We start from the raw sequence: 26,551 nt of genomic DNA, 5'->3' as shown, positions 1-26,551 counted from the left end.
CCAGGGTTGGTGAGCCACAGCAGCGTGGGAGGACTGAGCTTGGCTGAGGGGTGTTCAAAGGTGATGAGTGTGTCATCAGGAAGGCACTTTAAGTCTGCACAACAGAGGAGGTGACAGGCAATAGTTCCCAGTGTGGGACTCTCATCATCTGGCTAAAACAATTGAGGACTCACCCCCACAGTGGGAATTGGGAGAAGGAAGTGAGACAGAACACTGCTTTCCTAGCAAGGGGGGTCCTGCCAAAAAGGTGGATTACTTGCTGGAGGGGAGAGGGAGTGGCTGGGGAGGGGATGAACTGCTCCAGCTGCTGGGAAATCAGAAGAAAGTGGTTGTGTGTGTGGTGGCTCTGCCCTTGAAGGACTGGGCAGAATGCAGACTTTGAGGCTGGTCAGTGGTCAGCAGGGAGTCTGCACCCTGCAAAGATGGTAGGGACAGTGAAAAACCAGGGCCAGGGGTTCTTTGGAGCTGGGATTTGTCAGAGTGCTGGCCCTAGTGCTTTGCAGCTCTGGCATTGCAGCAGGTGGTTACCAGACAGGAGCTTCATCCATCTTCTCACAGACTCACGCAAAAATAATGAAGCATCCTATTGCATTTTATGGTGCACATTTCTCATGGTCTTTCATCTGACAACTTCTCTTGTTTATATAAAGGTATACTGCCACCGATAACAACAATAACAATAACAGTACTACTTACACTAATAATAACGAAAAAGCCTGAGTTATTGCATATGCATGACAGGACTTTTAATATCTCTGTGTGTCAGCAAGTGAGGGATGGGAATGGTGGGCAGCCCAGGATGGCTGTGCATGTACTCTGGAGGGAGTGAAGGTTTTAGGCACCCCCTCACGTGGTTAAGATGGTGTGATTAGAGAGGATTATGCGTTATGTTTAGTTCTCCTCCATAATACCTGCTTTTCTGATGAGCCATTTTGTAATTTGAAGTGCCCCAGAGACATCAGCCCAACAAAAACCAAGATAGGTTTGATGTCTGATTGGGTACGGAGGGGTTGTTGGCCCCACTCCAGAGGGGAGGGTGCTGGCAGGGCAGGGAGCTGGGATGCGGAAGGGGATGTGAAGGGGATGCGGAAAGGGATGTCTGATAGCAGGACAGGAGAGGAAGGCAAGTGGTTGTCCCTTGTGGGGGAGTGCCAGCAGGTTATTACCTGCAGATGTCTTCAAGGCACAGGAGCTTATGGGTCCTCCAGCTGTCCAAAAATAGATGTGAGAGGAGCACTTGGCAGCAGGCGGAAACAGGGAAGGATGCTGCGTGGGAAGAAGAACCAGGAATGTGAGGGTTTGTGGAGCACTCATAATTGCCTTTTCTGATGAAGGCATGCTCCAAGAGGAGCCAGCTACCCCCTTGCTGAGAACAGGGGAACAGGACCCAGAAGGGTCCAGCCCTCTGGGATCTGCTTTATGTTGGCCTCCTCCATCCCTCCTCCACCTCCCAGCTCTTTTGCGTGGGATGGGAATTGCTCTGTGCAGAGATCTCTCCCTGTTTCCTGATCTGGCATGTTTTTCCATTTAGATGTCAGCTCAGGAAAATAGAAGTCTGTGCCAAAACCCATCTTTTTTTGGGGATACTACTTAAGTCCATGCTTAACTTTGAACTGCAGGGAATTAAAGAGGATGGGAGCATGCGTTTGAAGTTAAGCACAGGTACAGAGATGGGCTGGAGGAGGAGGAGGTCAGAGCACTCACGGACTTGCAGCCCAGGTAAGGTGCTTCTGCAGCAGTTGAGCTGCTCCTGACTTTCCATATCCTTGAGGTAGAAGCCCAGCATGTTCCTACCATGGTTAGATTAGTTTAATCAAGACATGCTTCCAAAGCATATAACTAGGTGACTTACTTGCTATTTGACTGCTCTTGAACACATTATTACTGAACTCTCCTGGTTGTTACCTGCCTTTGTACCAGAGATAAATCAACGTATACACCAGTGATATGATGCATTTGCCTAACTCATTTTCACACAGTGCCATTTGAGAAGTGAAATATTTCTTGCTGATGTCACATTGTCTTGTGGGTTGTCACACCCTTATAACTTAGTGTTCCTCTTTCTTCTTTGGCACACAAGCAGTATTTAAAAAAAAAAATCCCCTTCACATGGTGCATAGGCTCTTGTAGGGTATTTTTAACCTATTGCACTCAGACATATTTGGTTTTCTTCTCAAAATACAAATTCCCCGACATGCTGAAATATGCAGTGATGATTTTTCTTTCTGCCTTGGAAAAAGGAATCTAATATATTGTGAGCAAACTCTGCGTCCTTATCTAGGACTGAAATTGGACTTCATAGAAAATTCCCCTGCTTCTGCAGAACACCAGTTCTCTTCCCGTTTGGGATTTATTGCACCAAATAGCCATGCTCATTTCTGTTTCTCTGTTGAAGCTTGCAAGTCTGGGAAAGGAAAAAAAAATGCAATTTTATAGTGCAGTTATCTCAGTTCCTGTAGATATTTTTAGTTGCTCTGCTCCTTACTGTGGTGGGGCAGATTTTGTGCTGGGGGGTTCTGACCTGCACGAGAGGAGGAAAAGTGTGAACCGCAGAGTCCCCTGCTCAGCCACAGCTCTCTGCTTTTCTATTCCCCCAGCAGATGTTATAGGAAGGCTCTGTACAAGCCTGTCTTCATTTCTCTGATCCAAACTGTGTTCACTCATGCAAAACATATCCTCGAATTGAGTTTTCCTTTAATTGTATTCCTAGAACCAAGTTATGTCTGTAACTACGTGCAGTTTTACACTTCCAGTGTGATTTGCAGCTCCCTTTCTGCTGTTTGCTCAGCAAGTGGTGAAAAAACTCCTGCTGATCACTTGTCCCCAGCTATTTAATGCTGCTAAAGAGGGTCCCTTCTACTCCTAAGATGACCTGGGGAGCAGGTCACTTTCTAGGAGCAGATACACCCCTGCTTCCCCACTTTCTCTGGCTCCCTCCACCCTCATGACAAATGAGCTGAGTTATGGAAATCGTTTCACGGGAACTGTGGGAGAAGATATTCTGTCCTTATCTGCCTCCTTACGTGGCCCGTGGCAGGTCTGGGGAGAGCAAAAAACCTTGGAAACAAATGCAGCCTGGTCTTGAGGTGATGGCAATGTGTTTGAATAGAATAATGATGAAAGTGGCAAGTCGGCCAAAGATGTCATATTTCAAAAAGAGGTTGTTCATTCAAGTACCCATGAGATTTGGGAACCCGGCGTCCTCGGGAAAGTTAGTGGCCTCAGGGTTTCTCTGTCCTTCGGCGCTTTTGAAATATCTCATCCCTCCTCAAGAATATTAATATCAGAGCTATGTAAAGCCAAGTCCTCGAAAAGGGAAATAAATGCAGAAAGAACTATAAATAGGAAAAGATATTCCAGAATCAACATCTTCTTAAATAAGTTTTCTCAGGGTAGATCCTTTTGAGGTAAAGTTGTATATTTAAAATGTAAAATATTTGCCTACTCTGCACCTAATCCAGGCGTTTTTTCACTTTTTCCATGAAAAAGGACCGCAGAAGGAAAGGCAAGCAAGAGACTTGCAGTGACTTTCAAGGTGTTCAGCTGCAGTTATTTTATTAGTTTTATTTCTGAACGAGGACTTGAAGCTATGGTTTTCATTTAAGTTTGACATTTTTCTCTTGGTTCCCAAGTAATTTTTAACATAGGTGGAGCAAACTGCGTGCTGCATGCTTCATCTAAGGCTTGTGCAGCTCTCACTGGGGCACAGAGCTGTGCAGGCGTTGTGGAGTGAAGGACCATGTCTCTGATAGTGCCCAGCCTTGTCTCAAGGTGTGGGTGTGGCCCAGAGTCCCACCATTCACTTTGGGGGTTGGTTTTCTATATTTTTGCTCAGTTGGCAGAACAGCTGGCACCCAAAGCTGTAGCGGTCTGATACTCCTAAAAGTGAAATAAAACGCTGTGATTTCTGACCTCACTCAAAGATAACCTTCACATCAGCTGCAAAGTCCCCCACTTTCCGAGCTGAGCACAAGGTGCGTGTTGCATCAGCAGGAGATGCTGGAGACTTCCTTGTGCATCCCCTCTCCATCCTTGGCATCTCGGAATGGGGGCATCCCCTCTCTCTGCCCAGATTCATTCTCCTATCCCTGTGGTAAAGTGGCAGGGGAGCAAACCCAGGCCGGTGTGTCAGCCAGAGCAGGACATGGTCCTGTGCCAGGCTCATGCCCTCTTTTTGGGATTACATCGTGTGAAGGATTGGAGGAGGGGAAAGAGGGCTTGCCAGGCAGGTGCACTGACCTCACAGGAGCCCCATAAATGAACGTGGCTCATAAATCTCTTCAAATAATCCTGCTCTGGAGACAGGGTGAGACATCTTCATTTAGACCTACTTGAAAATTGCTGAGCTGGTTTGCTCTCCCATTCTTTCGTTTTGCTTGATCCCTTCTGTCTCTCTCTCTCTCTCTCTATCTCTATCTCCATAAATATATATTCTCACATATATATGCACACGCACACACATGCACTCCCCTGGTGTCTCTTTCTCTCTACCTGTTATTTCGGTGCCAGGGTACTGTAGCATTCATGTTTCTGTGCTTCCCCAGGCCGTTCATTGTGCTGCCTCCCCTGATGGAATGGATTCGGGTTGCCGTGGCTCACGCGGGGCACCGTCGCAGTTTCTCGGTGGACAGCGATGACGTACGGCAGGCAGCGAGGCTCCTGCTGCCGGGAGTTGACTGCGAACCTCGACAGTTAAAGTAAGTCCACAAAACGCAAATCGGCTGCTTTGTGCAAAATGTGTCTCTCTCTCCTAGTGAACAGCGAGCAGGCAGGCAGGCAGAGGGCTCTGTTATTGCCCGGAGAGGCGCATGGATGCTCTGGCTCATCACTGTATGTGTTGCAAAATCAGCTCCTGGTATTTGCTCACATCCGTGGATAAGCTGGTTGAATGGTAATGGGTGCCTGAATATCGCACAGCTGGATCGAGCCCCTAATCTGCTCATCAGAGCTCATATGGTGGTTTTTTTCTCTTCCTATTAGGTTCTGCTTGCTAATGAGGGGCTGAAACCTTCTGCTAATTGTCTGCTTCACGTTGCTTTGCTATGAAGTACCAAAATGTAATTGGCAGGGCTGCAGATATTTTTCAGGGCTTTGTTTTCAGCATTAATGCTTAAAGGGCACATTTAAACTTATAGGTAAGACGACTACTTGCAGTAAAATTGTATTTTTCATGCTAATGTCAGTTCAAATCAGTTGTAAATGTCAGCTTAGATAATTTGACTTTTTCAAGTATCAGATGTGACCTTTTGGTTTTCTAATGGAGTCTTAAAGTGTTTATTGCCAGGATATGTTTTTAGTGTCTGTTTTGCCTTATTATTGTGTACTTGTATAAAAGTACGATCTAGGGCCATTCTGGAGTCAAGAATATGTTTGGTTTTGTTTTTTATATGAAAAGGCATTCTGAATCTGGCAAAGTGGAAATTGTTTGCTGCTATTGCTTCACAAATTTGTACCCAAACCCCAATTTTCAGCAGTCTGCCTGTCCATACAGCAGTAGGGGCATTCTTTCCTGCAGCACAGAAAGCAGAGGGGTGATTCCCGTGATTAGCTGTGACAACCTTCATCGGAGCAGCTGCCTTCTGTTGGCTCTGGCCTTGACCTCCTCTTTCACCAGAGAGTATAATACTTTAATTCGAGATCTACATAGGCTTTTTATAGTTGCAGCTATTCAATATTTAATTGAAGAAATATGTTGAATTTCAAAAGCCAAATCTTGAGCGTTTCAGATTTCAAACCTTGGCTGTAATTGCTTCCCTTTGGTGTGACCATTTTGGCCCTCATTTCCAGAAGTGCTGCATTCTGTGTCCCTACTGAAATGTCAGGACTTATAGGTGTAGGTACTACACACTGTCTGAAGACCTAGCAGTCAGTTCTGAAAAGGCACAATTAATTTAATACCTCTCCAGGTATTCAGGCAGGATTGCAAATAAGGCAATAATGTTTCTACCCTACATCCTCTGTCTTAAAAATTAAGGTAGATACAGTTAAATATCTGAGGATTAAAAGAATTTACAGTATACCACTCCTAAAGTTGTATTTTGACTCTGTGTGTATGTGTGTATATATATATATAAAATGCCATCAACTGTTAGACAATTTTCCAGGAGTCTCAAAATAATTAGTACTTGTAGAGAGTTGTATTATACTGCAAAATAATTTATTAATTATGGGGAACAAATCAGCATTTAGTTTATAAGTTGCCAATAAGAATTCATTTTACAAAGAACACAAATAATTGCTGTTGTCCTGCTTGTCTTGCAAGTGGGAATGAGCCTGAAGAATGCCTGGGATTAATCAGGTGAGAATAAAAAGAGAAATGATTCCTGAGACAAATTCTGGATTTTAGAGAGACCAGCCTTTGCAGTATGCCCGTATTTGACTGCAGGGGCCCAATTCATCCATTGATGTCCCAAAATGACAGTCTCTCTACAGTGCTGACAGAGGTCTGCAAATGAGTGTTCATGTGCTTTGGGTTTTATTTTAAGGTCAGTGCCTACTGCCAGTATAGTGCAGCAGGTTCTTTGTGTAGCTGCAAATAAGACCCCAGCTGTCTGTAATCCTGAGATCAAAGGAAGGACCAAACTTTCCTGAAGAATAATGTGAGGATGTTAATTTGAAACTTTGCAGCTTGTAATTTTTTATTTATATTCAGCAGACCCTCAGCACTCCTGATTTTCATAAGCCAAACACGAATCCTTCATGCCTCCCCATTAGGGAGGGCGCCTTTCAAACTCTCAACTCCTCAGTGAGCATCAGTTCCATAAATTCAAACACTGGATGGGAAAATACAGCTTTGCAGGGGATGGCTTTCAAAATAAGCTGCGTGACAGATGAAAGGTGGAGGATTTTAAATGCAGTTAGTTTGATAAATTTTGTTACTTTTATGGTAAGGGTTTAACAAGTAGAACCTTGAAACTGGTTCACTTTCTAGGCTTTTCATTCACGGTCTTCTCTAGTCCCTAAAACATAGAAACCTAAATCCAAAAGTTCCCATGGTCCCATGTGATAACTTCATGGTTGTTGTGTTGATTCACAACCTGTCATTGCAAACACATAAAGCAAAACCACCTTCCATGCTGGAAAAACATGCATATGGGCAGAGGGAGAGATTGGCAGGATCTCAAAAGGCTGTGAAGTTCAGGATCAGTTTGGATAAAACCCAAATGTTCAGCTTCTTATCTGGACTACAGCATAGAGGTCTCCCAGCAGATTCATGTGACACTTCCCAGCACAATCACATACTCCAGCAGTGAGGTTCCTGATCTGTGGCTGTGTAAATTTTCTCTGCTTTTTTTCTGCCTTTCATTCCTCTGTTCCACCCTTTTTCTGATCCTTTTTAAAAAATCCATTGCCTTAATTTCTTGCAATGTTTTTGTCTCCTGAAAGAGGAGCTGTGCTTGCTTTGGGCAGAGGAATGAGGGAAGCTGGAATCAGTCAGGAGCTGCCTGTATCCTTCCTGACTTCTTTTCATTTTACAGCATCAGATGGGCCAGAAAGTTTCTTCCCTTTCCCCAGCTTTGGGAGATGAACAGGCATATAAATGATCACCTTCCCCCAGGAGAGAGCTTTAGACAGATCAGTTGTTTCCACCTTTTGCAAGGAGGCAGGTTTCACAGATGGATTGAGTGCTGCATGCACAACAGCTAGCTGAGATGGCAACCCAAGTTGTGTCCAGGATATTATCACAGTGGGAGACCACACTTAAATAAAACCTTGCCTGTACCCAGGCCCTTTGGGCCACCTGCGGTAGCTGTGTGGAGTCAGTAGAGAACTGTGTGCAAGGTAGCTGTCTGCTGGCATGAATCTGGTGAAGGTGGGTGCTCTGCTCCCTGTTCTAGACCTTGAAGACATCAGGGATGAAGGTGATTTGTTGTCAAAAAGGGACATAGTGGTAAAAACTCTGTTGACTTGCCTTTCTACTGCAATAAGGTAGCATCAGTGCTCAGTCTGCACTGGAACTGCCTGGCTGCAAACAGATCCCTGGTTTTGGCTTCTCCTTATAATCACGTCTGCAAGGGGTACTTTTCCCCTTGCTTCAGCTAAACACCAGAAGCTCTTTGCATGTCTTTCATTCCTCCATTCTGCTTAAAATGAATAAAACCCAATGTGTTAGACATGGTGGGGAGGATTGCTGGTGCATGACTACATCTGGAGGCTGACAGCAGAGGAACAGAGAAAGGGAGGAGCATCCTGTATTGCTCAGCATGAAGACTATGCTTTTTGTCAGAGTCAGGGGCTTCATTTCTGGTGGCAACATATCATGACAATCCTGGAGGATGTAAAGATGCTGGAACACCTGTGAGAGGTGTGCATCAGTGCCAACAGAGGCCATCACCCAAGAACTTAAGTGAACACTTTGCCTCTGGTTTTGGGGAAGAAAATCCTGTTGGAAAAATAAATCACAGCAACAAGGTTATGAAAATGGAAAAACAGTAATCAAAAGGAGAGCAAATTATGCAGCTTAATGCACTCAAATCAGGATGAACAGATAACCTCTATCCTAAGAGATAGAGGAAAAAGAGATAAAGCGAAAAAGCTGCCTCACAAAATGAGGGGGTCAGAGGGAAATATTTTTAACAAAGCCTGGAGTGATGCCATAACTCTAAGGATTAATAATAGTAATGCCCAACATTTGAAAAGGATGAAAAATGATCCAAGGAAAATTCCAGGCTGTTAGTGCAAGGCCTTTGAATGTTTTTTCAAGCAAAGACTGATTAAAGACATGTTGTTGAGGGAAAAATGGGATAAAATGTGACACAGATTTTCTAAAGATAGATCTTGCCAGGCTAATCTAATAACTTTTTTGATAAGATAACTGATTTTCTACCCCAAGGAAATTCAGTAGATTTCATCTATTTGGACTTGAGTGAAGATTTGATACAGTCCATGCAGAGAGCTATTAAGATGGAGAAGATGGGGGTTAGAAAAGAAATTGGAAAGTGAGCAGGGACTGGCTTCAAGAGAAGTGGCAAGCACTGGGTTGGCTGAGATGGGGTTGCAAGCAGGGACCTTCAGCTCTCACTCTTAAAAACTGGTATTTTTTAATTTTCAGAAAGGATTTTGGCACAAATCTTAGCAGTGTGCTCATGAAGCTAAAATTTGCTGATGCCATGATGCTGAGAGGCATTGTCCTGACAGAGGAAGTTTGGGAAATCATCCAGGAAAAAGTGGATGACCTTGAGGGCTGGGACAAAATAAACGGGATGAAATGCAGTTTTCCGCAAGTGGAAGGCAAACATGTGGAGATTAAATAGAAAAATACGTATTGCAGTGTATTTGTAAGATATACACTATATATGCAGAATAATATATACTATATTGAGAGCAGAGTATTGAAAAGGTGGTGGGAAAGGCTTTAGAGCAGTATTTAATCTCAGAATGATTGTAAACCACAAAAGTGGATTTTTCCTCAGCCATGAAAGAAGCAAATGCATTTTGAGGCTGCATCGAGAGAGATATTTCCAGTCGAAGCAGGAAAATTTTGATGCCACATAAAAGTGGTAGGAAGTGATGTGGAATCACAAATCCTGTGTCCTGGTCAAGAAAATATTCACTTTGGATAAGGTAGAAAGAAATGGGCTGGGGTGATTTGATTTTTGACAAAATGTTCTTGTGAAGGCAGACTAGAAGAAAGGGGCTCACTCAGCTGCGTGAAGTGGGTGTTGAGGGAACCTGTGGCCCTTCTCCAGAAATACATCAGGAGTAAACACCATGGAAGGAAAAATATACTATTTAAAGGGCAGCATGGACACGGGAGTATGTGAATATTAGCAAGTAATGAGTAAGTACAGACTGAAAGTGTAGATATATCCAAGCCTTGCTGCAGCATAGGACCAGGTTTATTAACCCTCCAGTCCCATATGCTCCCTCAGCTACTGCCCTTCACAGTCTCACCCACTGCTGAGAGTTGCATTTACAGCTGTGAATCCAGAAAGGTCTCTGGGCAAATGCAGTGTCTGAGTGCCTTTGAAAATCAGTCTTTAATTGAAAATCAGTCCCGATTTCCAATTAGCCTTGTCCTGGGAATACCTAAGTCTACTTTTCTGTCTGGGACCATCCCTCTTAATGAAGGCTCTTCAGGAAAATAGGATTATCCATCTGAAGAGTGAAGATTATTTGACATGAGAGCATCCTTGACTCATTCTAGAGAGTTTTCTTAAAAGTGTAGAAAGGAGAAAATACAGTAGTGGAAAGGGAAGATGTGTTATTTTGTTCTTTCAGAGCAGGCTATACCATTTGCTGTGTCATCCTAATACTATACCACACATATGCAATTCTAACTTGAAAGTGAAAGCAGAAGAGTTGCATTTAATGTTTTATTTATGGAAATCTTGTGCTTGTACTAGAGCATGAAAATATAAATAGACTGTAATAAATAGAGATTCGAAGGCAGAAAAATATTTCCACTGTTCTTTGCTCTCTCTTAAAATGTGCTGGGTAAGGGGCTGAGTTTCTGGAGAAGGAGAGAGAGTACAAAATAGTGAAGAAATTCTGCTGTTTAATTAGATATAGCCACTTTTAAGTATTCTTGAATGTTCTTGTTCTTCTCACAGATTTTCACTACTGCTTTAACACCAGCCCTGGCTATTGCTGTAATTAGATAGAAAAACACGAGCAGTAGCAAAGAAGCTACTTGAGAAAATCCAACAGTTCCCTGGGGCAGATGGTGCCAGCATATGAAGGAGATTTTATTACTTAAAAGGTAGAGCACAGGTTTCCTGGGGTGAATCTCAACCTGTCCTGCCAACCGTCTGCTGGAAGACAACAGCAATAAAAAAAAATTATTGAAGGGGAGGACCTGGTCCTCGTGTTCTTCTTCACTTTTAGGGCAGAATACACTTGCATTTTTGCAGGCTTTAGGATCAAGCTGCCTTTTTCCCACTGCAAGCAAGATCATTACTGCTGTTTCATATGCTCTGTTCCTTTTGTTACATTCCTGAATATTTTACATTACATGTCCCTTTATTACATTCCTGAATATAATATTCAGCATACAGGTAACATACTGTCTTCCACTCATTAGTGAAGACTTGCGCTCTCTATTTATATGAAAGATGAATCTGTAGTGAAGTTTTCCAATGATACTGTGGCCTTGTTTGGAATCTGAACTCAGATTCAATTTTGAACATAGTTCCTGACCTATATACGTGGAACTAGAATACTAAGACTATTTTGAAATACAGATTTGGTCTTGATTTGATAGTCACATCACTTTTTTAATGCATTTTCCAGTATTTGTAACTAGTTTAGTCTCAGACTGTTGACAGGAATAAGATGTTGGATAATAAATATCTGGAGTATTTTTTTCTTAATTTAGCTCCTGATTAAAGTAAATGGAGATCTTCTATGTCTGCATTAAAAAGTAGTGCTCTTCATCACTTTGATCAACATGTTTGTGTTTACATTTCCCTCTCTCCAAAACTGAAAATGCAAATCATTGTCTTAATATAGTATTTATATATATTGCAGGTCTATTAATATCAACATTATAGTTCTTTTTAAAGCACCACATTGGAATAGTGCACTCAAATTTAAGTCAAATTGTCTGCTGCTCCTACTCTTGCTGTTTGTGTCTGTAGTCTCAGTGAAGATTCCCCAGACAAGGAACAAGACCCTTTTGTGCTATGGGCTGTGCAACCCAGATCAAAACAGCAATCCATGACCCCAAGAAATTCAGCATTGCAAATGCATGTATCTTGCTGGCTAAAATATGACTCCTTCCAGACTTTCAGCCAGCTGAACTGTAATTTCTGACTCAAGACCTCATTCATATTTAGAATAAATTGAATAAATTCCACAGAGCTAAGATGATGGATTTAATTATTAGATTATCATTCTTTTAATTGAAAGGGCTGGTGATCAAGTCCCAGGTGGACAGACAAGGTTCTGATGCTTGGCTTTCAGTGTGATGATCTGTTCCTCTCAGCCAAGGGGAACATTTGTCCTACTGTTCAATACAGTCTGCACTCCATTTCTTTTAAATCAACTGCGTCTACCAGTTACGATGGAAACACTTTGCCTTTGAATCATCCATTTTCCCAAATGTATTCAACCCATGAGTAACTTATTAAAGATCTGCACAGTCTCTATCTTAAGCCAGTCTGAGTGAAAATGAAAACAAAACAAAACAAAACAAAAAACCAAGTGTTTAAACCCTGCTGTAGAAGTACTGCATTATGTTTTCATAATGGGAGTTTGGGAAAAGGAAAATAGTTTTCTCTACTGCTAGGACCCATTACAAATGAAGAAGATTATCTTTGACTCCTTTCAGAGGTCTGAGTATTTCAGGGTATGATAAGAGTGTCATGGTCACCATGCAGCGTTTGACAGTGACCATTTGCAAATAATTAATGTTACCATGGCATTCCCTATATAAAGCCACAGTAAATTTAATTCTGTGCAGTGGCAACACTGTAATGATCTTGAAGATAACTGCTGTAGAGGCAATATCTGTGAGGAATTAAAAGAGGACTTGGAGAAAATTGTATTGCATTATAAGTTAAAAAATGTGGTCACAGCTTTACTGCAAATATAAAATCAAGATTATTTAGCTTGTTTCTATTTTTCCTATTATTTATAAAGGCAATTGTTTGCTTGATTCACGCTGTGAAGGGACCTGCTAGAGAGCTGACAGTCTGTGTGATCGAAACTCTGAATTAAAAGGGGTGGATTTGCTGTTGAGCACAAGGACTAGGATCAGTGTATATTATTAATTCAATTTTAATCTCGCTTCTGGGAGTGGGACTGTGTGTACAGTGGTGGTGGTGCCAAGGAGCCTGCCCAGCCCCACAGGAAATAGGGAAATCCAGAATGGACTCTGTCTTTTTTGAGAGTATCACCCTCAAAGGATGTTGATCAGTCCTACCTTTGTTACTGTATCGCCTCTGGGAGACCTCAAAGTTCACCTAACCCAGCCAGCATCTGGTGTGGTGATATCCTGCCATCCTGAGACTGTCCCTTGGTAGAAGAGGAGGAGAAGAGCATTGGCCCCCATAGTCTTTTGCTTCTCTCATCAACCTTCCCTGCCCCTTCGATGAAAATGCACCTTTTCTGCAGGTCTTGGGGAAAGGATGACCTCTGATGAGGATGAAACTCACCTGAAAGGATAAACTCTGCTTGCTGGCAGACTCTGGCAACAAACCGAGATGGCCTTGGGGGGACATCCTGCTGCTGAGCTGGTGTCAGCCTCCTGTGCACTTGGAAAGATCACAAAGACTTTTTGGCAAAAGGGCCATGAACTGACTGTGCAGCTGGGGAGGTTTCCAGCTCTCTTTGCACTTATGCTCTCTTCCCTTGCTTAGCAGGCACAGTTTCACAACTCTAAAAAGTGACCCTATATATATTTAGCTAACTTAACTGTTCCTTCTCAGCCTTATTTTTCAAGCTTCTTCCCATCCCTTTCCCACTTCTTCCTAGCTTGTCAGTGTGTTTGTTTCAGTCCAAAGTTGATCAAGTCAAGCCTGGGTGTCTATTCCCTTCCTCCTTTTTTTCTTGCATTCTTTGATGTTTATGATTCTGAATGGTGTCCATGATGGAGCAGCATCCCTTTATACAGTGTAATACGGAGCAGACACTCTCTGCTTCTTTTGGAATCAACACTATGCAGTGAATGGGATGAAAGAGGACTTGAGAGAAAATGCAGCACTGTGGTGGCTTAAGTTTGATTTTTTGATGGCTTTGGGGTTTTTTTGATTTTTCAGTTTTCATTTTGAAATGTTTCTGCTCAGTCTGCCTACTGTACTGTCTTCCCAGTTGGCTTTCTCCAGTGTTAAAAGTGATGCTGTGTTCTTCTATTTGTACTTGTAGTTCCTGATCATTTTTGATGTCTCGTCACTGCTTTTTATCAGTACGTGTTAAATCTCCTTTTCCTTAACTCATTCACCTCTCTGGCTTTTTGAGACGTTGCTGTGCTTTCTCTTCTCATCCTCTGTTCCTTTCCCTCAGTTCATGCTCTTGTTCTATTAAAGGCACCAGTTTGATCGCTATCCATTTTATTAGTCAACATATGACAGTGGGGTCACTGGCAGTGGTCTATATCAGATTTTGCCATATAGTTTCCTTTGCTATGTCCCATAAATTGGGGCTGTAACTCACAATGGGTCCTTTTTGGGGTATAAAAAGGCAGTGGGCCACTGGTAGCGGTACTAAGTTTTGGTTTCTTGTTTTGTGGTACTTGGTGTAGATCAGACTTTGTCAGCCCAGGCACTCCTGCATCCATGTTATTGTTGCAGTGTTTTTACAGCTGTAGCATCCTGGAGCCCTTGGACCAAGACACTTATCCCCCCAGCTGATTAAAGAGTACTAATTCGCTGATACTCAATATCATCAGGAATTCATGGGTTTCCTTCCTTGACTATAGTAAGCAGGTGAACTGACATGCTTTTAGGAGACCAGAGCCAATTCATGGAGGAGTTCTCAGTGAAGAAGCAAGTAATTTTTGAACCCATGCCAGTGTAGAGATCTGGGCATCCCATACATGGTAGGTGAGATAGGTCCGTGTTGGTCTTTCCTTCCTTGTGTGGGTGTGCAACCCAGGTCAAAATCTGGGTTTTTTAAAAGAGGAGATCATCAACTATCATATTTCATGCACCGAGCTGGGCTGACGTCAGTGAAACTCTGTCTGTTTCTGCCAGCACTGGGTTTGACCCATTTTATTCAGTGTAGGTTATATACCTCAGAACAAATTATGAAGCAGTGACTTCACACAGGCAGTGATTCATAGTGACAGACACCTCTGCAGAGAATATCTAGATCTTTCCACTTTGCTGAGGAACCATCTTGTTTAGAGCCCAGAGTCATCTGGGAATGGCCAGCTGGACCTGGAAGGTCCAGACTCTCTCTCCATGCACCAAAACCCCCACCACCTAACTTCTGAGCATGCTTTATCTTTGTCATACACTAAAGGAGGGCACAGATGATTTCCAGCATCTCACGGATGGGGGTAACAAGCATCAAATGTTGCTGTAGCTCTTGTGTCAGAAATGAGCCATATGGTGTGAATGTATTTAGCCTCAATTGCTCCCATGGATCTCAGTGTCAGTGAGCTCAGCCCTGCATATCTGTGCTGGTTTTGCTTTTTCCTTAAACTCGGTCAGAAACTACTGCAGAAACCCCAGCCTTGCTATGCATTGCTTTCTTCCTCTCTCTTGTGGGCATATCACTGGTACAGAATCTGCTATTGCTGTTGCGGTGTGTTTATTGTGACCGAGCGTCGTGCATTAATCTTGCAGCATACTGTTGTGATGAAACATCATCCTTGTTCCCCTGAGTAGTGATACTCCAAGCATACCTTGTTTGCATTCTTAGGACATGAACTTTTTAGCAGTCAAAGCCCAAACTGAACATGTAGAATGAACATCAACAAACATCTGTTGTCCTCCAGACTGGTTGTGGCTCAGCACAGCAGAGAGCAAGCCTGAGCTCAGATGCCAGTTTCAAACCTGCACAAGCTTTGATCAAAACACTTTGTATTTTCCATCTCACTTTCCTTCCTCTGTTGAAAGAGGAAAAGCAGTAGCTATTGCTACATACCACTGCTTCTATATAAACAGCATATTTGTTACATACTGCTGTTAAATATTAAGCAGTGTTATATATTTTATAAAGCTCTGATAAAGAACTTTGAAGAAGAAATTTAAATTATAATGATGTGCTGTTTGTATTTTTCTTTTGATTTGCTGCTTTTTTTAAAATATGAAATAGAAAACAAATATTTGATGTATGCTTGACTTTTTCACTTTTGATCTCTATTTTGGTTTTCCTTCATAACTAGCCCCTCATTTTCTGACTTAGCATTTTTGTAGAATGAAAGCAGTGTTTTTCCAAACAGTTCTTTATCCAAGTTCACACCAAAAGCACTGTGGATTTGGACTACACCCTCTGCTCCAGACACTCCTCAGCATGAAAGAAAAGCAAACCTGTCTTTTAACAAGATGAAACCAAGTTGGATAAACATTAGATTTGAATTGCCTGGCTCTCTCTGGAGCTGTAGATTCACATCTTTGCAAAATAACTCTTAGGCCTTCTTTTATTTGGAATGGATATCAGTTTACAGTTTGAAGATCTTTTGAATAAGACTTTAAAAGAATGATATCTGATGTGTCAGACACAGTCAGCAAGGATTTGGGGTGTTTTGCCACGACTTCCTGGCAAGATTGCCTTGTCCCCAATTGCACGGTGGTCTGATGTACATGTGGCCCTGCTTAAGCAGGGGAGTTGGACCAGCTGACTTCCAGAGGTCCCTCTCAACCTCAACCAGTCTGGGATTCTGTGACAGCACTTTCTGCTCCAAAAAGGCTTCCCTCTTACTGGAGCTATGCTGTAGGTGTTTGGAGTGACATTATTTTCTCTTTGTTGTATTGTCAACAAATGGATTATACATCCATTTGATGTAAATTCAAAGCTTACTGAAGTCACTGAAAGTTTTCAGAGATCAGGGGAACTGGATAACCTTGCCATGCAGAGAGAAACTTTGTGGTGAGAATGTATTGTGCATTGCTTAAACAGGGAAACAAAATCAAGTGCAAGCTGTGCTTTTTTTGCCCAGTTTTTAATGAAATGTATAACTTGTCCCATGAAAGAGAGACCAAGGGCAGTCTCCATTAGCTTGCATTATCATTTTCCATTCAGCATTTCCATCGCACATACAGGTCAAAGGATGTGTGCATGACCTAAATCCTTCAAAGACAGGGCAAAGTATTATTTTCCTAGGAACAGCAAGGTCTGTCCTCTGATTGTCCTCTGAGGGAGTTTATTTCTCACATCCACAGAATCGACGACTGTTTTTGTGCGTCTCGGAAGCTGGATGCAGTTGCCACTGAAGCGAAGTTCAAGCAAGACCTCGGTTTTCGGATGCTCAACTGTGGCCGAACGGATCTGGTTAAACAAGCCATATCCTTGCTGGGGCCAGATGGGATTAACAGCATGAGTGAACAGGTAACGGGATAGAAATTTAAAGAGGTAACTGTGAAATGTGGGAGTTTTGTCTGCTTATCACAGAAAATGAGCCCCAGCTTTCAGCTATTCATAGATAGGACCTTAATGCTTTTCCTGCATTACTTTGCATTGAGTTAAAGCACTGACAGGTGAACATCTGCGTTAAGTTGGGTCATTTCGAGTTGTATTGATTTGTCAGTACTGGGGTAACTCAGCATGAGTGCGACTGCACCCCTGAAATCTTTTTAACATTGAACTGAGTTGAGTGAAGATCCCAAGAGAGCTTAGTGTTGATCTGAATACTTAAAATTGCTTCAATGCCATGAACAGTGGTGTGAGACAGGGCTTTGTGAGGTGAACATCCTTCCACTGGATGCTGCTCCGGGATCTGCAATGCATTTCATGTGCACCACAGAACTCCTGTCAGTTGATTATTAATTGCTGGCACTCTTTTACTGAGTTCAGCCCAGTTTGAACTGACCTTGCAGGAGTGAAAGTACCTCAGCAGTTACCCCTCCATTGGTCATTGTGGCCAACATCCACCAGTTGAAGAGCCTAAATTTCCCTGGAGCTACACCTCAGTGAGGCTGGTGGTTGCGTCCAGGGATAAACCTGCCCTCTGCAGCTACCTGGCAGCAGTCTGCTGGACTGTGATGCTCACTGAGGTCAGGCCATGGGCACTAACATTTCCTTTTGAAATAGAGTGCCCTGACTTTTTTGGTGCCCCTGATGAGAGTTCGTCACTGCATGTTCCCAGAGCTGTGGCATCCTCTTTGGCAGGAGCCAGGTGGCTGCCACCTCTGAGGTGGTCACTTGGGACAGGAGCCGGACTGTTCATGGACTTCGGTCTTCTGAGATGAAAGCTGTTCCAGGAATGTGAGTTGCATTTCTGTTCAGTAGCTTCAGTCTGAGTCAATATTGTGAATTCATCTGAGAAAAGCTTTAGAACAGGACAATACTCCCCGCAAAAAACCTCAGTTTTAGACAGCTCATTCCAAGGTTCATACATTATACTTTTTAAAATTATTATTATTTTAAGTTAGTCTCAACCTGGAAACTTTTCACAGCATATTTCCTCTGTCCTCCAGGCTGAACACTGGGAACACTCTGGCTTGGTTCATCAAAGTACCTAATCATATGTTTAACTACGAACACATGCTTTTACATCCTATTTGGGTGAAAGTTAAGCTGGTGCTTAAATGGTTCGCTGGATCAGATGTCCCACATCTTGCAGGACAGAGTCATAAGTGATACAAAGCTGAAAGAAAGACAGTAATTTTGTATTTTGCCGAAAGCCAATGCCCTTGGTGTTGATTGTGCACATTGTTACCGTATTCCTGTGTGTGCTTGGAACACTAATGATGAGCTCATTAAAAATCCATTCCTCCCACATGCAAAGAGAGGGGGGTGAATGGTGCTGCAGCGAAAGGCTGAGCTGCTGGGCAAGCCTGGGGGGACTGGCAGAAGCAAAAGCAGCAGGCACAGCAGTCCAAGGGAAGGGGAGGTTAGAGACCTCATTAACTCTTTAAAAACCTGATACTGCAGCATGATATTCTGGGCCTCTTTTAGTCAGTTGTAAGTCCTTCTTCAGCTTCAGCAGGATCAAAACATCTTGCGTGGTTCCCAGGCAGACCCTTGGCTCTCGGTGTTGCCACAGGATTCTTCACCATGGCTGCCTATGTGCTGTATCTTGCAGGGGGGAGCCCTGGCACCCAGTTTTCGAATTCTTTTTCTACAGGTCTGATTAGACCCCTTGTACTGAACACTTGACTTAGTTATGGAATGATGCCACTTACAGAAATTGAAAAAATAGTTGAAGGAACATGTATTTAATTTTAAACTGCTATCTTATCCTTCTGTTTCAAGGCACAAACACAATTTTTTGTAATTCTCATGGTCCTGTTTGTTCCCGTAGTGTTTGTTGACTGCCAAAGGAAATGTTTTGCTATTGACTGTAGCTGAAATCATTTCAAATTCTCTTTGCAAGTAACTTCAAGTCACCCAAGAACTTCCCTTGCCTGGGGTGAACTTGTTTTTTCTTAATAATGGTATGAGGCCCCAAGTACCTGTTCCCTTACTCTGCATTTCCATGAGTACACTGCAGATTGGATCCTGGGAAATGCTCAGTGTGTTTCAGGGAGGATCTAAGGACCTTGCAGGGACAAACATTAATTTATATTGTCTCTACAAGAGCAGCCCTTCCATACATAAGAACCCACTACCTTTTGCCCTGCATACAGACAGGAAAAGTGGGGTAATTCAGCAAAATGGTGGTACTGGGCTCTTGCTAGGGAAAGCAGTGTCATGGAACTGTATCTGGCCAGGCTGGGTACCTCCAGTTTCTCTGATCACTTCACAGCAGCACTGAGGTTAAACAGCAAAGGGACTGTCGTCTGACCGCAGATTTACTGGGGGACCTCAGCATAGGCTAAAAACATGCATCAGAGGTATCTGTGTGCTTCAGGAGATTTACTGCAAAACAACTGGTGGCTGTTGGTCAACACCCCCTACTGTATTTAGTAAGCAGCTTCTGCTATTACAATTTACTGTAGATTTAATGATTTTTTTTCATGGTTTCATCTGGATTCATTACCACAGCCACAGTAGTACTTACCTTAAAGGAAACGGTGATCAGCCATAGCAGGTATTTCAGATTAATACAAATTGCATTGTGGTGATTCTGTATAGAAGGGTCACTTAATCTACTTTTTCTCCAAGAAGGGCCTTGTTTTCCTAGAGCCAGCAACTTGCAACAAAGCTGTCTGGCATTTAATTTAAAATTAAGTCCTTGTTTGCTAGAGAGTGCTTTACAAAGCCTTGACATTTCCAGCCCCTTACAGTATCCGTGTTGAAAAAGCTGTGCTCAAATCTAACCTGTCTTAAAAGAAACTTGAGATGTTTTAAAGGCTCTTTCAGTAATTAAAAAGTTAGATTTTATGACACTGTGATCGTAGAAAACTGAGTAAAATTATTATCTTTTCAAAATACCAGTGGAAATAATAGTTGCTTTGTTGAAAACATTTCTCTGCTGGGGCCTCAAAGACAAAAATGGTCAGTTTAGTATATGAGGATGGAGTGAGGCTGGCACGCCTAGTTCCACTTACCATACTGAAGGTAATATGGAAAATACAAGCGATCGACGCAAGTGACAACAAAAATGGAGATTTTTACAAAAATGGTTGGCTTTTGGTACTCTCAGAGGCCTGTGTGTAACAGAGGTAATGGCTTTCATTAAATACATATTGTTAGTCTTGATGATATATACTTGAATAATTGTTTTAAAAAATCAAAGAGAGTTCTGTGTTAAATTTGTCAATTCCTTTGTTTTTTAACTCCAAAAAATGAACTAGGGCATGACTCCACTGATGTATGCTTGTGTCAGGGGTGATGAGGCTATGGTGCAGATGCTGCTAGATGCTGGAGCAGATCTAAATGCTGAGGTGAGGACTTTTTGTTGGTTGTATCTTTGTTCTGTTGTTTGTTTACATCTTAAACTACCCCCTGAAACTGTAGCAGAGCGAAAATCCGAAGAATTAAAAAAAAAAAAATCTGTGTTATCCTGGATGGAACCACTTGAAATGAATAGTGAAATCAAATGGCATTAGGTTAACATTGGGATTCACTGCATAGAAATGGTCAAGTCATCGGAGTTAACCCACAGGTAATACTGATTTAGTTGTGTTTGCACACTGCAAATGAATATGGGCATTAGCACTAGCATGAAGCGCAGCTCTAATGCTATTGGAAGGACTCCCTGAATCTCATCTGGGTTTAAATGAAGAGGGTAAAAGAAACACCCATCTGATAACCTGCAAAAGCTCGAGCATTTCTATGCATAGGGATGTTCCAGGTAAGCATCCCCAGCACACAAGTGCAATGTAGGTTCCATTGTTTTGTTTTACAAAGTGCCTTGGGCTAGAAATTGTTGGATGAGGAGCTTGAAGCTTCCAGAATATTAATGTCTTTTTAATGAATGCACATCACAAACTTACACAATCTGTCCACCAAACAGATTGTGGTCCAACTCTGTGCAATGCAGGTATGTAGATTTTAAAGAACCGTTTGAAAATCCACGAAAGAATTATTTGTTAATGATTCTAGTTTCAATTTGTTGAAGTCATGAGTAAATTAAGCTGTCTGCTTCACTTATCTATGTTCCATCTGTTCTGTTTGGACTTGAGCGAGCTGATGAATTGTAGTCACTGCTTCAGACAGACATTTTGCACTTTTGAAAAGTCTAATTTGAAAGTAGAAATGGATGTCACCTCTAGGAGATTGATAGTTGTTACTATCATGAAATCAGCCACTGATTTCAGTTCCCCACATTCAGGCACACCACCAAGAGCTGACAATAACTGAATACTTGAATCCCTAGCAAGCCCAAAGACTGGATGGGCATGGAGACTGAGCTCTCCTTTAACCCTGTCTGTGGCTCAGACGTGAGATGGCATTATTTGGTAGCTAGGATGAGTTTTCATTAGGAGCAGTCCTCCCAATTGCTCCAGTAATCTGTCAGACTTGAATCAAATGCTAATTTAAACAGTTTTGTCTTCCTGAAACTGCTGACATCTGAGAGAACAGCTCCAGTGAGGAATGTGAACCTCCTCGATTCATTACTGTAGAGTGTTTGCTCTAAAATCAAATGAAAACACTTTGGGACAAGAACTGTGAATAATTATGGCGTGCAATTATAAGATGATTTGTGCACACCACAACCAACTGTGCAAATTGGGCAATTAAGGCAAAAAAAAAAGGCAAATCAACCATGAACAAAAATAAATACTCTGTCAGGTGCCTGCATAATTTTCCCCCTTTCACTTTGCAAATATGTTTCCAAAAGTAGCCTAAAATGCTAGGCACCTCCCTTTTTGATTGCCTATCTTTAGTGAAAATGGACTCTATTTCCAGATGTGCTGAGAAGCTGCAGTTTGCTCTCTAGTCAATGGGACCTGTAGCTGCTCAGCAAACCTCAACCTTAAAAGCCTGGTCAGCCGCAGGTCTTTTGCAAACACCGTGTCGGCTGGAAAGAACTCTAAACAAAAAAAAAAGGAGCAAAGGAGTTAAAATGACTTCATTTTCTTTGCCATTTTCTATGGACTGCCCCGAACAGTGGTGGGAACATGTGCTTGAGGAGGAGCTGGATGCATTCACTAAACCATGGTCCTGCCCATCCTTACCCTCTGCTGCTCTTACTCTACATCCTAAACCCCAAGGCTGGAGCTGCTTGATCCTCTTCCTTCTGAGCAAACCCAGACCCTAAGAAGCCCTGTGCCTTTGTTCAGAGGCCAGCACACTCCTCCTGTTGCCCTTCGAGGTCCCTCCTTGGCAAATCTGGGCGATAACAGCCAGGTGCTGGTGCAGATCCGCTCCTCTGGCAAGCTATGGGATCTGCATGGGCTCTTCAGATTTTTCCCTCATCCCTGTCCTTGGGACTGAGGGTCTGCTTTTGGCAAAACACTGCATGTGGCGCTTGGAAATGTGAGCTGCTAATGGAACCGAATATTTAATACCTGGTCCTGCTCCCCTGTATGGATAAAGGTACTTCAGACAAGGTAGTGAAAGCATAGCTGGCTGGTGAAACAGAGAGACAGTGCATCTTTTACTCTGATTTTAGTCCTCTTCTGAAGATCAATAACAAGATTTTGAATTTTAGTGTCACACTCCCTCTGAGTGTGCAGTCTCGAATTGCAAACGTTCATTAGATTTTACCATCTCTGTGAACCTCATCAATATTAATACCCCCATCTCTAAGACAGGGAAACTGAAGCAAAGAATAGTTATTCATCTTCCCCAAGTCTACATTAGAAGCACCAGGCACTAAGGCGTAGAAAATGGAAGGAGCAATCTGAAAAATAGCATTTTGTTTTCTAAGGGTATAGTTTGCATCTCTTTTAACTGTCACCACCCCGCACTTTTAACTCAACTCAGACAGGAGAAAGCAGTAAAAAGCAGTTTTCTTTAAACATTTCTGAAGTGCCACTCTGCCCCATTGCTTCTGACATCTCTTTTTCCTCTGGTGAGAGAGGAGGAGTCTGGAAGGATGCCTGCAAGCTCCAGGGTAGGGCTTGTGATGTGTCCTTCATGATGGCAGTGACAAAAGTCATACTGATTTAAGTGCAAAGAAATTTGGCTGGGCCTGGAGCAGTCCCAAGGCCTGGGGCTGTTGATACATGGTCTGGAGAAGTCAGTGGGAGTGGTCCTTAGCTGTAAGTGTCCTGATCCATCCTTGCTTCCCCAGTGTGTGCTGTTGTAACCAGCTGTGGATGTTTTGCCCTTGTGCAAAAGAATCTGGTGGCCAGTGGTTTAGATGGAGCTACAGTAGTTGGTAAAAGACTTCATTTGGTAAGAACTCAATTCAAGCTGTCAAATCAGCATGAACAGTTTTAATATTGAGAAAAATTTTGCAGGAAAAATATGAAGCCAATCATTTTATAAAGCACCTTTCCCAGGTTTTCTATTTCACTTACTCCCTCACATGCCTGGCTTTCAGGCAATTTGAATTTTGTTACATATAGCTCTTTAAAAAAATAACTTTAATTTGTTTGTAGGTTGTCAGTACTGCTCATAAATACCCATCCGTCCACCCTGAGACCCGCCATTGGACAGCTCTGACATTTGCTGTGTTGCATGGACATATTCCTGTAGTTCAGGTATTACTGTATTTCCCTACCTGCATCTCATTCTTTTTTTTTTCCCCTCCTGTTCAGTTCTAATTACATCCATCTCAAATCAGCATCCTCTTGTCATACTCATATTGGTTACTTCTGCTTCTTCAAGAGTGTACTGATATATAATAGACTTATTATATAGTGAGTATGGTGATCAAACCTTAACCAATATGAGGCTTAAGTAGGACAATTTTAAAGCAAAGTTGCACCAAAGAAAGTCTGACAACTCCTTGTGCTCCTTCCTGACCACTTGTTTTATATGTTTGTTTATTCATTCATTGCACTTTCTTACACTGTAATATTCTAGCAAACACAAAACCGCTGCCTTGGTTGGAGAGAGGTGGACAACAGCCCTTGAGCTGCTCCAAAGGGGGAGAAGCCCTCGCTCTCCTTACCCCATCGATGTGTTTGTGGGATATGCTGGTTCTGTGCTTTGGCATCTCAAAAGTTGAGAAGGTTTATTCTTCAAAACAGCTGTGTCTATGACACACTTAATGAAGCACCAAAACTGTGAAGGCCTCAAGACAGAAATAGCCAAAGGAGGGGCTGGAGCACAGGCTCCATCCTACTCTCCTTGGTCACTTTTGTCTACAGCATTCTTGTTATTTATTGTGGAAGTGTCCCCAATGGAGACCACAGCTTTTGGACTTAATTGCTGCAATTGGTTCTTAAGAATTGCCTTTCTTTTGACCATGTCTTTATATAAAAGATGGAGGCAACTAAAATCTGATCCATTTTTGGATGGTGCTGGGCTTCTAGAAGACCATGAAGGAAGGATGCTTGTCGGGCTAATTTTCCTCCATCTTCAGTGCATTACTTCCTAACGCTGACCTTACCCCATTTCCCACTCGAAAACACTGGGTTACACTTTTTTGGCTCTGAAGTTGGACACTAGTGCTCCTGGTGTTCGGCAGCATAAAATGAGCGAAAAAAGGAATTAATTTGTCTCTGTGAAACAATGGGCAGAATTTGCATGTCACGTGTCTCCATTTTATCTGGTTTCAGATAACAAGAAGCATTAGATTCTCATTTGTCACTGTTCATGAACTCTGAAGATTGTGATACCCCCAGTTGCTCTAAATAGTGAATTTTCTTTCTAGCTGTTGCTGGATGCTGGAGCAAAAGTAGAAGGTTCCTTGGAGCATGGAGAGGAAAATTACTCTGAAACTCCTTTACAATTGGCAGCAGCTGCTGGTAAGGATTTTCTCCTCCCACTGTAACAATTCCTCAGCTGGGATCTGTGGTTTAGGTGAGCAAATACTGGATTTTAAAAGAAGTAAAAATGTACCTCTTGACTTGCAGGAAATTTTGAACTCGTCAGTTTGCTGTTGGAGCGAGGAGCTGACCCCATGATAGGAACAATGTACAGGAATGGCATTTCCATGAATCCACAAGGTGACATGAACTCTTTCAGTCAGGCTGCTGCACATGGACACAGGTAGAGTGGGAACAAGTCTAGTGGCATCGTTCAAGTGCTTATTTTTTGCCTGGGCATCCAGTTTGAGCAGAAGGGTGAAATTTCTGCATGAACAAATTGAACATGCCACCAACTGAGCAGAGATGTAAGGCTTTCTTTTAACATGTGAATTAAACCAGTTGGTGGTACAAGCTGCTTTTTGATATCTGATGTAAAAAAAAAGAAAAGAAAGGGGACTCCTCGTCGTGCGTTCAATGCAGTGGTTGTTAAATGGCAGCTGATATGACAGCAGAAAGGAATGCCAAAGACATTCCTTCTGAATTTCTTGACATATTTCTCAGGTTTGAGTGAATTGTGTCTGTACTGCTGCAGCCTTAATTTCCGTTGAATAGAGTTTCTGCATCTGTGTTTACTGTAAAGTCCTGCGTGTCTTAATGTTGTATGTATGGTGCAAATTAAAAAAAAAATAATGACATGAGCACCTGGCATGCATGATCTTGTAACACTCAGGAGTTGACTGCAGTGTAATGAATTAGTATTATGATCTTCACATTCCTACTTTTCTGATTGTAGCCATCCAGAGGAACATAGATACAGGTTAGAGACAGTACCTACCGTCTGTTTGCTTAGAGATGAGCTGCCAGTCTAACAACATGCTAACAGCACGTCAGGGCGGGTTCACACAACACTGCCCATCTGGAGCCTGCGAGGGATCCCTGGGACAGAGAGGACAGTTTGGTTTTTGAAGTCTCACATTCAGCTAGCGTGAATGGGAGCCACATGCCCGAGGAGGACCTGGGCCTCTCCTTGGCTTGGCTGCTGGATGTCCATGTCACAGACTCTGGCTCTTATATTCCTACATGTATACCATTCACACACATGCCTTCCTCCTTCCCTCTCTGCCCTAAATTTGTTTGGGACAGACCATGCTGGGGTCTTAAGCAGATGCAGGGAGGACATCAGATTACAAGGGAGGTGGGCTCCAGGGAGCCAGCCTAGTTTCTCTCTTCACAGCTGCAAAACCATGAGAGACACTGTTGAGGTTGATGAGGTTATGCTGGTACGAACCTGAGGGCTTTGTTATTTGATGGCCCAGCTGGATCAGTGGCTTTGTAGAGTAGTCCCAGATGTGCTTGAACCTGCCCTGACTGGCCTTGTTGAATGTCTAGCTGCTCTAGCTTTCCCAGACCGCTTTGAGTGTTAATCAAGTGGTGGTGCTTTTGGCAGCTCCAAGCAACTCCCTTGTCAGGTACCTTCCATGGTGGAAATCCTGAGAGCTTGTCCAGAAACACCTTGGCCTTCCCTGATTGTTGAAGAAGTTTTGAGTCATGTTTACCTCACAAGTCTCTGTTCCCATGAGATGCCGCCATTCATGCGACATCTGTACGGTTCCTGTCCTGACAGCAGTGACTTGCAGATGTGTTCCAGGCAGTGCAGATGGGCTAGCAGAAGCTGTGCTTGCCTCGGGTCTGCTCTCAGCTGGTTCTGCCATTAGTTGGAGTAATTTCCTTGATAGGTGTTCTAACTTGCC

General features: G+C 42.7%; 1 protein-coding gene across 5 annotated transcripts in view; it reads left to right on the top strand.

Moving 5' to 3' along the window:
• BTBD11 (BTB domain containing 11) overlaps positions 1 to 26,551 on the top strand; it is a 183,213-nt gene that overhangs the window by 118,803 nt on the left and 37,859 nt on the right. For 2 of the 5 annotated variants that reach the window (XM_027680402.1, XM_027680399.1), the window contains exons 4-9: positions 4,545 to 4,697; positions 16,770 to 16,935; positions 20,286 to 20,375; positions 23,484 to 23,585; positions 24,704 to 24,797; positions 24,906 to 25,041. In XM_027680402.1, the coding sequence (XP_027536203.1) occupies positions 4,545 to 4,697; positions 16,770 to 16,935; positions 20,286 to 20,375; positions 23,484 to 23,585; positions 24,704 to 24,797; positions 24,906 to 25,041 (741 nt within the window). The remainder of the gene's footprint in view (positions 1 to 4,544; positions 4,698 to 16,769; positions 16,936 to 20,285; positions 20,376 to 23,483; positions 23,586 to 24,703; positions 24,798 to 24,905; positions 25,042 to 26,551) is intronic. The other 3 variants (XM_027680400.1, XM_027680401.1, XM_027680403.1) reach the window with 3 other exon arrangements.

Source organism: Neopelma chrysocephalum, unplaced genomic scaffold, assembly GCF_003984885.1.
Source record: "Neopelma chrysocephalum unplaced genomic scaffold, ASM398488v2 Primary Assembly neopelma1_59, whole genome shotgun sequence".
NCBI lineage: Eukaryota > Metazoa > Chordata > Aves > Passeriformes > Pipridae > Neopelma > Neopelma chrysocephalum.
This window is presented reverse-complemented; position numbering and strand designations above follow the sequence as displayed.